Source organism: Rhopalosiphum maidis, chromosome 4, assembly GCF_003676215.2.
Source record: "Rhopalosiphum maidis isolate BTI-1 chromosome 4, ASM367621v3, whole genome shotgun sequence".
Classification (NCBI taxonomy): Eukaryota; Metazoa; Arthropoda; class Insecta; order Hemiptera; family Aphididae; genus Rhopalosiphum; species Rhopalosiphum maidis.
The window spans coordinates 859,116-875,977 of NC_040880.1; the positions used below are offsets into that span (position 1 = coordinate 859,116).

A 16,862-nucleotide genomic window follows, 5' to 3' on the forward strand; every position below is an offset into this window, starting at 1 on the left:
TAGTTTTTAAAATACCTAATGATCGTTTTGCGTTATATAGATCACCTGGTATACATTAAATTTATAATTATTAACTACCTATTGCCGCTATTGGACTTTGGTTAGACTAAAACAACGCTTTAAGCGTTAAGTAACTTTAAGTAACTCATTTTATTATAAAACTATATAAAATGGATTAAAAATGATGTATTTGTCCTTTACATAACTTAAAACTGAAAAGGGACATTTAAAAATAATCTTAAATAGGTGGGTTATGTACATAAAAAAGAAGGATTTATGTTTAGTGTATTTCAGTTAATAATGATAACCATGTTTTAGATATTATGTGAACGGGGTTGAATATAGGCTATTAATGGGCGAATTAACTAGAAGGCGAAATGTTTCTAATTATATCGAACATATAAACTTATAAGTAATGGAAAGCTATTAAGTCACAGACTCCTCCCGTTCACGTATTATAGCAGAGGATGCTTACCAAACCACTTGCCGTTATTACAGTGACTGTCAACATTTCATCGTAACTCGTAACTATTCCCTTTCACTGATTCCAGTTGTTTTGTATACTGTGTTAGTAGTGTGTTTGTTTTAGCTTATGAGCTACAGAAAAATTCGACTAGTGCAGGTTGATTATTCATTAAATACGCTCTACTGAAATATTAGGACATTCATATTTTATGATTCTCACAGTCTAAGACCAACAAAATCAGGGTAAGTTAAAATTTATTAAACTATGAGTCTATGGCTATTATTTTATATTAATATTTATAGTAATTTTTAATATTATTGTATGAATTAAACCAGCATAAAAGACTTCAACATTAAATATTTAACTCTTTATGTGGGTTGTTTAAAAAAAAATAGTATAGGTACTGAGCACTCCAGCCGTTTTATAAACGCGATTACGTAAACTATTTAAATAGGTAGTTCTATTTGCGAATTGCAGCACAGCCAAACAGGATATTAAACAAAATATATTTCATACATTATCTGTGCTTACAGTATCAACTAAAATATTATTAAAATAATTTTGTAACAACTATCAGTGATACTTTTAATAGGTAGTTAAATATCATACTTTTATACAATATTTCTGTAAATTAAAAAATAAAATCTTTAAATATCAGTTTTATTACTAAAAAAATATTTAACGTATGTAAATGTGTTCTCAATCATGTAGTATTACAGAGTTTCTATTATAATATATCTTCTATTTTTTTTTTTTATAACAAATATTCACTTGTAGAACATTCATTTGTTAAATTAGGCAAGGGGAATTATTAATTCACGTCGATAGTATCAAATACCAATTAATTACATATATATGTACTAATATTATGTAGGTACACTTAAAATTTTTAAAAGAAAACATTACGTAGGTGTGATATTTACCTATTATAATCGTATTCCCAGGGCCGGCTCAAGCAAAAATAGTGCCCTAGGCAAAATCAAATTTTGCCGCCTCTAAAAACAAAAAATTGTGCTCTCATTTTAACTTAGCCCCTCCACTCACCCCTATTTTTTTATGCCATACCTACAGCAATTATATTCGAACTTAATCCATCACTTAAAGTTAGTGCTATTACTGCTATTTGTAAATCTTTAAAAATTTTCATAATTTCGTAAAAATTAGAAATCTCAATTACATTATAGAGAATTTGTATAACAGTGTCTAAAATCTGGTTGAAAAAATTAATTTTAAAACTTCGTTTTGGGTTACGAATAGGTTCGTTTCGTGATTCATTTACTTAATTGAGTAGATATGACATCGGCCGTACTCGTCGGACAAATTTAGTTTGAAAACAAATAATTTTTGGCCGTACGAACATTGACACGGCATTATAAATATATTATATGTACTTATAACTATTTAATTATAATTATTAGGTACCGATATAATAATTGTTTAAGTATTATATTTTATTTAATTACTTATATCATCATGGAGTTATTGATATTAGAGGTCTAAAAACGAAGAGTTTTACTTTTATGGAATAAATGGCACTTTAAATATAAGGAAAGGATAAATAATGGAATGCAGTAGCTAAGCAAACTAAAATGGGTAATAAGTGAATTAATTTTTTTCATTTATTGTGCACTGAAAATATTTGTAGCAAGTCTATAGTTTATCGTATGCATCTTACGCATCGGACGTAATTAAAATGGACATAATTACGAATTTCGGAATGCGTTGCGATAAATGCGTTATTAAATAGTTCACATTGGCTGCAATTCGGATTTACATTAGACGCAGCGTAACGCGTAAGGTAATAACTTTAAACAATATTATTTTATTTTATAGGCAAGTTGGTTTTCACGGATGAATATTTTAAAACATTTTTTTATAATACCAATAGAAGTAAAAAAAAAATGTATGAGTTAATTTTGAAAATGCCGCCCCAGCTAAGTGCCGCTCTAGGTAGGTGCCTAGCTCGCCTATATCTTGAGCCGGCCCTGCGTATTCCTCATTTTTTATATAAAAGTAGTGTTCATAATATAGAGGTTAAACATTTTTCTTCAAATATTTTTTAAGATGGAACTTACAAATTACTATATGGTTAAGGAAATATCTATTACTAACAGTAGACCTTATAAAAATAATTCGTATCTTACCAAAAGTGAATACAAGTAACTATAAAGTATATTATATATTGGAGGGAAATTTACTACTACGGAATCGTCGGAAACTATATAATATTAAAATATTCTGATTTCTGAGTTACTATTAAACTTTTGGATTTTGAATAACATAGGGTAAACATAACTTGTACACATAATTTACTCGAATTTCCAAATTGTAGAATTAGATGTTTTTAATAGCATTGTTAGTTTATTTTTACGCAAGTGTAAATACGTAGGCTAAATGCAGATAGGTACCCCCTATTATACACTCGATTATATGAAACGGGCTTTATAAGAGGGAAGTGTACTCGAAGAACCTATAGGTATTTATAGTTTCTAGCCTAACAGAAACAAAATATCTATAGAACTATCCATCTACCCCCTTTTGGATGGGATTAATATATTATTAAAAAATAAACACTTCAACATTATTATTAGAAAATATAGCAATAGGGTTCATTTATAATTTAGTTGAATACTTAGGTCTATAATAATTTTTAAGTTCAAAATTTTGTACAATCAATTTTATTTAACGCAGAACTAATAATATATTGCATTTATTTTTTATGTTTAATATTTTTTATTCTTTAGATCTTTCTGTAGCAATTAGTAAAATATTTCATATACTTTATACAACCACTGACAACAATAATGAAATAGTGACTTTGACATCCAGTTATTAAACAATTTTAATAATATAAACGATTTATGAGCCTTAATGCGACAAATACACTCGTTTTTATGTATATTTATGAACAATATTAAATCTTAGAATATTCATAAAACGACTTAGTAGCACCTACAACCTCTAAAATTAGTATTTGTGTTTGTTGTTTGTAAATATATGCAAGATCTATCTAAATAATATCAAACACATTATTCGATAATTTAATTTAATAATTTATTACCTATTTTAGTGTAGGTATATAAGATGTTATGTTATGATAAGTTGGTAGGAGCTAATGTGCTATTTATTCGTTTTCATTGAAAATTACATTTTAAATAATTAGTATTGAAAATAAAAAAATTACTGACAATAGACAATCGATTTATTGTTATATTTCAATGCACTATAGGAGGTTTTATTTTGTGAAGGCTAGTATTTTTTTAGTTTATCTCAACAATTAGGTACAACTTTAAGATCACCATCACCCTACTGGGGGTATTTTAAAGGGGGCCTTATAATTGTTTTCCCAATTGATAATAATTGTTCTCATATAATAATTTATCAAAAATATATGTTATGTTTATTATAGATTACATATTATTATATATAAATAAGTAAGTTAGGTTATTTATTAAAATTGTTACATCAAATTTAATAAAATTAATGAATAACTATATAATAAATGTAACTATGATTGTGTAAGATTATTTATGTACACATTTAATATTAAATAATTATAAATATAACAAAATCTCCGTAAATTATGATCGTATAGTTTATGCGTGGGTGAGCGAGAACACAACCGGTCGATGAGTGATGGCAGAATAGTTAATAGAATGATTCCTTAGATTTTTCCAAACTAATTACTATTTTCCTATGGGTGAATATAATGAAAAGGTCAACATTTTATAAGTGTATACGATTTGTAATTATAGCGTAGCGGATAAAAGTGTAGAAAAACATTAAAAACCTAGAATTATAAACGAATTATATATCGTATTATCTCGAACAAACCATTAATAATGCAATGTACTATGTATATAATTAAAGTTTTAGTATATTTATTTGTCACATTAATATATATATATATATATATATATATAATATACATATGATATTAGAAAATTTTATATTTAATTTGATGAAACGGGTTTTTGAATACCTTCTGTTTATATTTTATATAAATATATATATATATATGTAAATATTTTTTTTTGTACACAGTTATGTAGGATACAACTAAATGAATATCTGCATACGGGTGTCAATAGAGTATAAAATGCCTTTGTCCGAAGTGAGAAGATGTGTAACCATCAAATTTACATTATTATTGATGTTAGCTGCTGTAGCTATAGCTCAATCACCAGATAATAATTCAGTAATTGGCCCAAATAAAGCTAATGGAGGTGCTGTCGCAAAGTTTCGTAAGTATAAAATAATTAAATATATAAGTATTTTTTAAACTATGAAAGTATGAACTATCAATTTGTTTATAATAACATGTACCTACTAAGCGCGACTTTTTTTATACTATATGCTCATCCACTTTATAAGGTTTCATATACGCAGTTGCATGCGTTATGCATATATATATATATAATAAATATATAATATATATGTATTCATAAGTTAACTAATAAATGTGTAAAAATATAAACATTATATTATATATGTAACATAAGTATTCATATATACATATAAGGATTGGTCAAGTTTTGAGAACCTTTTTTTAATTTCATAAAAATTGGATGAACATTCAATAAATTGTGCATATAGGTATCGATTTGAAATTTTGATTATTTCTTTAAACTTATATTTTATATATACGCTAATTTTATAAATTATAGATAGGTACCTACTTAAAATTTTTAACATAATATACTATCAATTATTTCCAGACTTTATAAAGTATTTTGAATAATACCCAACTATCCAAATATTCTTTTTATTCTATAAAATTAAAAATGTTTATTAAAATATTATTTTACGGAACGTATAGCCCGTATAAGTAATAGGCTTAACTTAAAAACTCACTACGAATTAAGACTAGTTAAAACGATATTCTCAATAATATTTAAGGTCCTAAATAAAACTATGTAGAGATGGAAATTATATTAATGATTCTTAAATGTGTTCTTTTTGAATTGTTTAATAACAATATCAACAACCCTTAAATATTTGAAATATTTTACTTTTTACATACTTTGAGTTTATAGTATTTTCTCAATAATTTGAAAGAAAATCGTAAAAAGTAAATAATAAGTACAACTATTAACTATTAAAAGCACAGTAAGCATCTGTTTTGTTACTAGTAATTATATCATTGATTTCATGTTTAAAATTCTTCATTCTTATACTTATTATAATAGTTGGCTTATTGTAGCTGAGTACCAAACTTTATTACATATAATTATACAATATGTACATTTTAAAATGATATAATTTGAATGAATTAATAATAAAAAAAATAGAAGTATTAAAAATGGATAATTATTAAAGAGGTTTTTGACCGATATAATTACATGTACCTACTTTAGTAAAAAAAACCGGTAAACTTTCACTAAATGTTCTCGGATTTGTTGATCTGGAAACCTGGCAGACCAGTATCATATTTAATGTATTTCGAGTTGTTATGTCATAATTTGCATTTATAAAAATTAATTTATAGTAGGTACATACGAGATAATGTAATATATAATTGGCCCGATGTAACAAAACCGCAGGTAGAATGTTAGTTTGTTACAAAGTCTTATACATTCTTAACTATAATATACATCAGTGGTGCGCAACTAAGCACAATTCCCTATTTGTTTGCTTTATACACAAAAAACATTCCTTTAACAAAATAAAATGAATGCGAATAATTGGATATACCAATATATCCACATATAAATGTATTATATATTATACATAATTATAATTAATTATCTTATTATTATTCTCAATAAAAAATAGTAAACTAAAATATAAAATTTGAATTGTTAATATTAATCATTAAAATATTATACCTTTAAGAAGACGTGTTTTATAATCATTACATTGATCATCTCAAACATCGCCTAATCTTCAAACTTTTTTCTATCACCATTCCTAGCAACTCTACCAAAATATTAAAATGCCAGTGGTGTCTTGACTTGCTCATCTAATTAACATATTCATGTCGTAGTTCCTTCAATAGGAGGCCTCTACAATCCTTATGTAATAGACTAGTATATTCTATAATCAATGGTATTACAAAATCGGAAATCTCGTTTCTGCCGTCTGTAAATTTTTCTGACATTAAGTAGGTCAATGTATATAAGGATGTGTTACATTTAAATTCTATGATAAATCATTGTATTTAAAAAACGATTTTAATTAGAAGAAGACGAAAAATGCTACAAGAAACCCCACACATTCAGTTTTGTTTTAATGCTTCAAAAGATAAAAAAAAAACACGAAATTGTCAATCCAATATTCATCTTTTGTGATATTGTCAAAATTGCTAAAATATGGTTAGAAATTATTAGAATAAATAATATTATGTCATGATTAGGGCTAGAAATTGTAAAATTTGCATGTTTTTTCTTGTATGTATAATTGCATAGATAATACATACACACATGTGTTAAAATATGAATTTTTTTGCATATTTTTATAAAAATTATAGTTTTTCTTAAAATAAAAGCTTAAAAGATAAATATGACCAAATAACTTATGAAAAAAATCTTTTCAATTGTTATAGTATTGTGATAAGTAGTCAGCGGGTAAATATATATAGTCGCTATTCTTCAGTTATACACATAATTTATGATAATCGCATTGATATTATTATTTCTCTGTTATCAACTATATGTCTGTATGCTCATGTTTTTTATGTCCTATGTAAAGCCGTATTAGCGCATAGGCACTATAGGTACTGTGCCTAGGGCCTACGAACATTTTTGGGGCCTACAAAAATAAAATGCGTGGCTACAATTTTTTTTGTTACAATATTATCTTGTTTTATACTTAAATATGAGGGATAAAGAAATATTCAAATTGGCGTAAATTAAGTTTTTTTATGGTTTTAACAATTTAATTTTCTATACTATTTTACTATTTGTAGACTGAGTAAAATTAATTGTTTTTAAGATTTATTAAAATTATTATCATATAAAAGATTAGATTTGATTTTTTTTAGTTTTTAAAGGATTAACATCGAAATTCAACACTTCTTCTTCTAAATAGAAGGTTTTATACTCATTTAAATTCTGGACACCGCAGTGCTGTATAAGCGCATAGGAATTAAAAGCACTGTGACTAAGGTCAAGGCTGCAACTGAAAAAAAATTCGGAGGGGGGAGGGGTTCAACATTTTTTTAAAATATAAATACTGAAAATTTATAGTCAATTAACTTCATTCATCAGTTCAACACTATAAAATATTTCTATTTTTAAAAAAATCTTGAGGGGTCTGAACCCCTGGACCCTCCTCTAGCTACGGCTTTACCTAGGGCCTACGATTGTATTAATCCGGGTCTGTATATAGATATACCTAGGTAATGTATTTATAGCATTATAGGTATATATATATATTTAATGGTTGAATTGTATATGAATAAATATATTTTCCAATGTCGATATAGGCAGTCTATATACTTATACTCTGTAAAATTTGAGTTTTTTTTTTATTTATTTAGTACATTACGAAAAAAAACATTTTGTGCATATTTTGCATTTTTATTTCCTAAGCTCTATTATCATGTTTGGTCTGTGGTTAATTCATAAAATATTAAGATCCATAATAAACGTTGAATTATTTTTTGTATTTCGATTACCGGGGCCGGTCTAATGTATCTACCAGTGAATTTTTAGTCTAACGTATTATCTACTGAAGTTCCGATTATTTGTTTATATTATACCTATATGGTATTTAAAATAGTAATGTAATTTCTAAAATATTACTCGTTAAAATATTAAATTACCTACAAAAGTGTTCTTTAAATCTGATATAAAAACCATAAAATATTTCATTATTTTTTTGGATGACATGAATACATGATCTCCACCATTTTTCTTTTAGTTGGTGTTCTATAATGGTATAGAGACTAGAGAGTTAGATACCTGCAAATAACTTTTATCTTGTATTTGGTCTTCACTAACTTCCACAATCAAGTGGTTTTTCATATTATATTGTTCGAGTATGAGCTTCAGTATTTGGATCCACAACATTTTCAATTCATTGTTTGATGAATAAATTTTTGCTCTTTCCAGATTTATTATCTATTTAGTATTTGGTATTCACAATTTAATTTTTCACTATTTTTTAATTTTATATTTTTTTAAGCGTTTTACTGTAACTTTCACAGATTAAGTCGAGTTGAGTTTACAATACGTAATAGTTTAGAATCGATCTTTTTTTATCTTGCTTATTTACTAATAAATCCTTACAAATATTTTAATATTTTGAAAAAAATTATAAATCAAAATTTATGTTTTTATTCTAAAAATTTGACAATGATTATAATATATCTAAAGTTATGCACCTAATAATTATTCATTATTAGAGTTAGGATGTTGATGACTTGCATTTTTTTCCTTTGATTCTATACAATGTTAAAAAATTGTTTCATGTTCCTTTGATTCAGACTATTTTAATTTTATTTTGCATTTTTTTGTTTTTAACGTCATTTTTAAGTCATTTTTTGTAGTTTTTGTATAATATGGGGGCATTTGTCTTAAATTCTATTTGTATAATATTCAAAAAAATAATTTTAATATTATTATAGTGGGGTTTTTTTGTGATTAAATTTATCGCGGACCGATAAGATTTACCTTTTGAAGGTGTTACAAGTTCATGGATAAAACAAGTGATCTTTCAGACATACACCGATTATACACGCTTATCGAGTATTATTTTTATAAATTATGTGGAATAAATGTATATTATTGTTTATTAATATTATAATTCATATTTTAAATAACCTAATCTTGTTATCACACTCATATCTCTATAATAAAAATTATTATTTATACCTAAATACATTTTTTTCACTTATTTAATTAGATTTTTTAAGTTCATTTTTTTGAAGTTTTTAGGGCATTTTTGCATGTATTTGTTTAGGGCATTTTTGCATATATTTTTAGGTCATCAAAGTCCTAACTCTAGGCTATCAACAATATCAACTGCTAAAAACAACAAAAACGGTCAACGTATTTACTTGCTATAAAAAATAAGTAACAGTGGTAATACATTATAGAAAAATATATAGAGATAGGTTATATTGGTTATAAAATTGTATTATTTCATATTTATTAATACAAATTATAATTATTGTTCTATATTATAGTTTATGTTATTAGGTATACTCGTCATTTGTATTTACATTGTAGAATCCTTAAAATGTGTAAGTATTATAAGATATTTTCAAAGTAAACGTAGTATTTAATTATAATTGATTAAATAGAGATAATAAATACCTAATTATTGACAAAAGTAAATATGTTCTTAATTTTTAATATTTTGGAACTTGGTAGCTGCCAACTGAGTTTCTAAAATTAAACTAAGCGTCTAAGTTCCCTCTCCCCTAATAAATGTGCTGGAAACATTTTAGGGATCCTGATCCCTAGCGACTAGCCTCTAGGCATACAATATTTTTGCTTTTTAATGTAGGTTTATTCTGCTATAGTGTTATATGCTTATATGTTATATATGTTCTTGAAAAAATTTGGAATCATTGGTCACCTAGTCGGGCTGGTTGTAACGTGGACAATGGACATATTATAACTATATTTTATAAATAATACAGTCTGGTTTTAATATACCATGAGTCCATGAAGGTTAGAGTAAAAACTTACAATACAAAATATCTTCATCTAATTCTTAAAAGTATTTTAATTTGTTTGGGGTGTTAGGACCCATCCTTCCTCATACGAAATTCATCCCTGGTACCCAAATACCTTACAAACTACAAATTATTTTTAGAAAACACGCCAAAAAATAAAAATGTCAACCAAAACTTGGTGTATAAATATTTTCTTAACTTAAAAGATAAAGTTCAACACAATCTTAATAAAATGTATTCAAACTCATTTCGTTTTTTTTCTCGTGATTGGCATTATAGGAAAATATAAATATTATAAATATAATTGAAAATTGTCGATTTACGTAAAAATATTATGTGTCACGTGTATTTGCAGTATATTTACTTACCATTCGACAACCGACAAGTAATCTTGAATCTTTCCAATAATGCTTTTAAGTATAGCTAGTTATAATATATTATTTGTATCTACTAATAATAAGCATGCGCTTAACAGGAGAGAATATTACAATAGCTTGTGGTTCCAGGGATCTGGGCTTCTGGATTTTTTCCAGCTCTGGTGGCCTTGAGGTGAGACAGTGATTGAAGATGTAATATGTAATTGATACTATAATGATACTATTGCGCAGCCATTATTTTACAGCACAAATCAGTAACCATTGCTGAAACTATCTTAACATTGGCAAATATAAAATTATTTATAATAACAAGATATTATTTTAGTATTTTATTCAATGGCATGTTTAAGGGGTGAGCCTAGTAGGAAAGTGCCCATCCACATTTTTATATAATTACTAGACTAGTATAAGTCCGATGTCCAATGAAAAATGAAAATATGATTTATAGTAAGAAAAAAAAATTGTTTTTATTAGGTTAGGTATTTCAATAAAAATGTAAAATTTTAATATTTAAAGAGTTTGTTTTAATAAAAGGTAAACTACCATTTATTATAAAAATTAGTCATTTAGAATGAAAATACTAAAACTTAAATAGATCAAATTATGATATGAGTAGGGGGTGGTAAAACCATTCTGAATTTAACTTTTGTGGCCCATCCACGAAAAAAGTTCTGGACAACCACTGATTTTATTTGTATATGCATGTTAAAAAAATATTAAATACTTTGATTGCAAAACCCGGAAGCGGAAAACCTCACAAGGGAGTTAATTATAACTATAGTTGCCCCATGCGTATGCGCTTATGAATTTCAATAATAATAATAATAATAATAAAAGTAATAATATCAAAAGAAAGATAAAAATAATAATGATATAATAACAGAAGTTTGTTGTCACGTCCTAGCCATTGGCTATACGGAAGTGAGAGTTTAATATGAAGTATTAAACAAATTATAATTAAAAGTTATAAATATGAGTAAATTGAATACTAATAATACTATTTAGTTATGAATAACAACTAGACAATATAAACTGTTCAATTAAATAACCTATTATTAAATTATGTTTCCATTTATTCGCAGGTAAATATTTTTCTCAGTGTAAAACACATACAATCGAATTTGACGAATGCTTAAAGAATGCAATCAATAACGTCCGACCATACTTTACAACAGGTATTTTATATTATATTTTCATATTTTACATAATTATTCCATTTATATTATACAACAGTATATTGTTTATTGCGAGAAATTTCCAAATTTTATATTCATCAGTATACATATGTTGTTTGTTTGGTTTTATTACAATTAGGAAGTGCGAATTGCTTAGCGAATACATTATATATTTTATACCTACCAATTTATTGAACCATAAAAACATTACTTTCATAAGTTACGTGTTGATAGGTAATTTAGTTCCAAAGACTAATTTGTAATAGTAATGCATCATTAATAATTTGTATTAATGGTTTTAATTATAAAATATATAATACAAGTGAACCTGTTGAAGATGATATCTTAAACAAAAATAACTAGTTATTTTATAGAATTACAGAATTTCATACATTAACGTTAACTTATACACAGTAATACTGAAGATTGAATTATACGTATCAATATATCATATACAATAGTACGTTATATCTACACTACAAATTGGTATATATATTGGTATAATTCTTAAGTTATGATGAAATCATTTAAATCAGTGGAAAGTGATTTCATTAGGTATTCTTTACTCTACATCACAATAACTTTTAAACACTGTCATTATATATAATATATACAATGCTTTTTAGGTACATTTATAAGATTTACACAAATATTAAATAATGTAAATAAATTTGGTCTAGGTGTACCAGAACTAGGAATTCCTCCGTTTGATCCATTTTTTGCCAATGAAGTTAAACAAAGTAAAGGAGCTGGTTTATTAGGTTATAAGTTAACTATACATAATGTTACTGAAAGCGGATGGAGACTTTCGGAAATTAGAAAAATCAAGTAAACTATTGTTTTTTTACAGAGTAAAAATTGGCAACATAAATACATTTTTTTTAATGTTTGTGTTTTAGAACTAACTTCAATACAAATACAATTAAACTTACACATTATTTCCCTGAGAAATATTTAGAAGGTTACTATGAGGCAGAGAATACTATACTGCGACCCGGAGTTACAACAGTTGGCCAATTCAATTTGACTTTATGTAAGATAATTTTTATAATCAATTGTTAATAACTGCAATATTTCGTAACAGATCCTTGATAAATATATATATTTTTTAATGCACGTATTATGTCAATTTAAATAAAAAATATAATACATCGTGCTTTGTCTCTTAAATAATTTGTGTATAGACGATTATATTCAAACAATGACAATAAGCAAACCAAAAAATACAAATCAAATTAAAGTATCTGTGCAGCTCGAAGAAATTGGAAATATGTCTTTGCATATAAGCAATCTTTTGCGTGGAAGGGTTATCGTTGGTAAGTTTTTCGATACCTACCTACTTATTACATCAACAATTTTAATGTTATTATTTTAAGTTTTAATTTATCTAATAATTAATTACATTATCTATAAAACAATTAAAATCAGTTAAAATTGTTAATTTCGCAATATAACTACAGATTAATTTTGTATCTATATTTTACACTCAGTCGATATTTATGTTTGGAGCTTTAGTATAATATTTAGGCCAAGAACAACGATTTCGTGTATCTATATTTATAGGTAGTAGATATCTATCTAATGCCTGTATCTTAAAAAATATCTATATCTTAATGAAAAAAAAAATCGACTTAGGTTAACTATATGTCTATATATACTAAAAAATACATTTTGTTATTCACTGGACTGAACAGTGAACAATGAACAATAATAGTTTCAAAAACATATTTCAATATCGTACCATGCGTATCTATAAAGTATTTCATAATTCCTCCCTCTAAATTGATAAAATTTATAATTAACTTTTCTTTTTTTACAGAAAACGTGTTGGACAGATTAATAAACGCCTCATGGAGAGTTGGTTTGCCAGTTGTAAAACCACTTATAAATGACCTTGTTGCTTCAGCTTTTACTAAAATTTGGAATGATATTTTTAATGATTTTGATTTTAGTTATTTACTGCCATAAATTATTTACAGGTCGATTTTATTTCACCTTTATAATTTTGCCATTATAACAACACATAGTCTTAAATAGAAATTTATAAGGTTTCTGAGAACGTTGTACTTGCATGTATGTCTCCGTCTTATTAATATATATCATTCTAAATTTTGCGTTACAGCAAAATTTTAATTTTAAAGCGAGTTACAGCTATGTAAAATATCAAAACTTTAAAATTCTCATAAAGTCATAACTCACTTTAAAATAAAATATCAATTAAAGTCATCGTGATGGACTAGATATTATTCTTACTATTCAATTTTATAATAGGTAAATTTAGTATTTACTCTAATAAATAAGCTATAAATTATAATAACATAATAAATGTATATAAAAAAATTAAATGGTTCGGCTGAACGCAAATTTGACATGTTATCCGTTAATGAGATGGACACAAACACATAAGCGGGTACGATGACCTCTCAACTATAATTATTTTCATCATTCATTGTTACATTTTAAACCATTATTATTTTCATCAATCATTTTTTCATTTCATAATGTTATCGTTTTATTTATTTTAATAATCATATTACCTACTGTTTAATGTTTTGTTATGGAAAGTTTTTTTTATTTATTTAGTTTTAATTTTTATTCGTAAATAATATCAGTATAATGATTTTCTATTATAATACAAAGGTTTAATATAAGCACTCTATTTTATTTTATACTTATTTTTGCCTAATGTTATATTTTCATTGACGCGATGTATATTCTATACAGTATTAAAATATTGGTAACCAATAAAATATAAATATTATGTAAACATGCTATGAATCAATTTTTATACCAATATAATATAATAAAATACGTCCGTACCAAAAGACTGTCACATAATGCCCGCTTGCGTATGTTTAGACCTTAGACTTATTTTATCTAAAATTTTAACATATATACACACACACTTATGGTCTATGCCTCTATGGATTCAGTGCCGGCCCGAGATATTATGGCGCCCATGGGAAAATGTTTATAAAAGGTGCCCTTAAAAATATAGTTTATATAACATTTTTATTGTTTTACACAATTTATTATTGTAGATTAATGTATTATTATTACACATTGATATTATATTTAAAATAAATTTTTAATTATATAATAAAAGTCATGAGTTTTTACAATTTTTTGAGTACCTTCAAATGCGCTTTCGGTGCCTCAAGAATAGAGGCACCCCGGGTGACCGCCTGGTTTGCCTATCTTGGGCCGCCACTGTAACCAGCTCTGAGACTGCAAAAAAATCTATCTAATGCTAATAAAATCGAAATAATCCAAAATATAGCTTTTTGGCGTCTCTCCAACGCCTTACCATATAATACTTATCTCCAACCGGCAACTGAACACTATTTAACGATTTTAATATGAAAACTATCGACGGGGAAGCACGTCTTTTTTATATGTATGCTTTCACGTTTTACAAGCGATTCCAAAAATCATTCCAACTCCCTTAATCCTTTATAAAAGATCTATCCATCTCAACACTACACCAAGAAATTGAGGAAATTATCATCACAGGTTAAAAAGAAAGAGGTGTCCGGTCTTGATTTACTACAAACCAAATCACTAATAATAATTGTCAAAAAATAAATCAAGATAAGTGTCACTAATGGGGTGACTGCTTAATTAATCCCTTCATGTCAATTATACCATCCTTAGCATTTAAGCTTATTGTGCATCTTATGTATAGGTAGATTGTTTATTTCAAATAAATATGTATATATTTGCAAAAGTTACACACATATTGTGCTATAAATATTAAAAATGTGATAAAATATTGAAGGATAAATTCTAAATGTGTAATAGTAGGAAGAGATACATTCGTTGTCACCACGCAATAAATATTTTTGATATCTCCGGATGGATAAGGAATTATTATTTATTTTAAAAAGCCTCTACAGTAGTGCAGTATGTCTAAGTCTAAACTATTGCCATTTTAAAAGTTTATTAATTGTTAGGTATATTAGTCATTTTTTAACAAGATATAGTGCGAAAACTAATATGGGTTTAAGTGAAGGATAGCTTTTATATTTAAAGTTATGCATGTGTAGCAGTTTTAATATTTTTGTATTGCTTAATGGAGACGTAAAACGAAGATTTCATTATTGTTCCTTTTTTGATATTGAAAATCGAAAATATTTATAACCTGTATTTTATGAATAATAAACTAAACAATTAACGTTATCGTTATGTCACCGATCCCTAGCTAAAACTTAAATTGAACAAGGGGCAAACCTTTTTTATACTTACTTATGGAAGTTTCCCACTTTTGTAGGTACCTATATAACATGTAAATGTTACAATTTTGTTCGAACGCGAGAATTAAGAAAAAACAATTTATATTTCTTTAAATTGTACACATCTTTTTCACTTTTGAATAATCAATATGATAATATGTATAAACACACATTTTCTCCGCATGTCCCTTGTGTATTCGTTTAGTTAATGGATAATTTTTATTTGTTCTGTATTATTACTATTATTAGTTGCCATCAGGCGCTAACGCAGAGGGAGATGTTTCTTCCTCACGAAATTTTTTCCAGCGTTCGGCGCCTGGTTGCCATAGTTTCTTTACAGTTTTGGCTATGTTATTTTATGAATTGTATATACAAAGTTCTATCTCCTAACTAACAAAAACACAGAATTTTATAAAAAACATTGTTCTTAGAATTAATGACTGAACAATCTGATTTTGAATTAAATTGGACATTTTAGCAGAATAGTTTATTCTATAAACAATGGCAGTACCTATTTTTATAAATCATTATTGAATCCTAAGATCAAAAATGATATTATTATTAATGCTTAAAAAAAAATATTTATCAAAAGAATTATTATGATTTATAAAAGCAATTATTTTGAATGTTAGGTAGGTACGCCTTATAGGACAGTGAAAATAAAGATTTATTTAAACACATATAATTTTATATTATTTAAAAGAAATAAATGTATAATAGTCATAAATGGGAGTAATGGGATATGGCGTAGTGTAATGAACGTGACAATTGCCAAACAGCAATGATGTTCAGTGAGCAACTTCATTCCTAGTTTCCGGATGGGTGACTACTTGGGAATTTTAGTAATACACACGTAACACGTTATGTCCTGAGGATCATAATCGTCACATAAAAATGGTATCTATCCTAATCAATTTATATAGATAATCTATAAATCAGGTTTTTTATTTAAAATTCAAATTTTTTAATCTATTGTGTTAAAAATGA

At 26.1% G+C, this 16,862-nt stretch overlaps 1 protein-coding gene across 1 annotated transcript; it reads left to right on the forward strand.

Moving 5' to 3' along the window:
* Positions 1–502: 502 nt before the first annotated feature.
* On the forward strand, positions 503–14,194 carry LOC113561255. Its single transcript, XM_026967569.1, has 7 exons — positions 503–708; positions 4,511–4,710; positions 11,551–11,643; positions 12,324–12,471; positions 12,543–12,676; positions 12,828–12,959; positions 13,463–14,194. The coding sequence occupies exons 2-7, from the start codon at positions 4,530–4,532 to the stop codon at positions 13,609–13,611; spliced, it is 837 nt and encodes a 278-aa protein (XP_026823370.1). The 5' UTR covers positions 503–708; positions 4,511–4,529; the 3' UTR covers positions 13,612–14,194.
* The last annotated feature ends 2,668 nt before the right edge of the window (positions 14,195–16,862 follow it).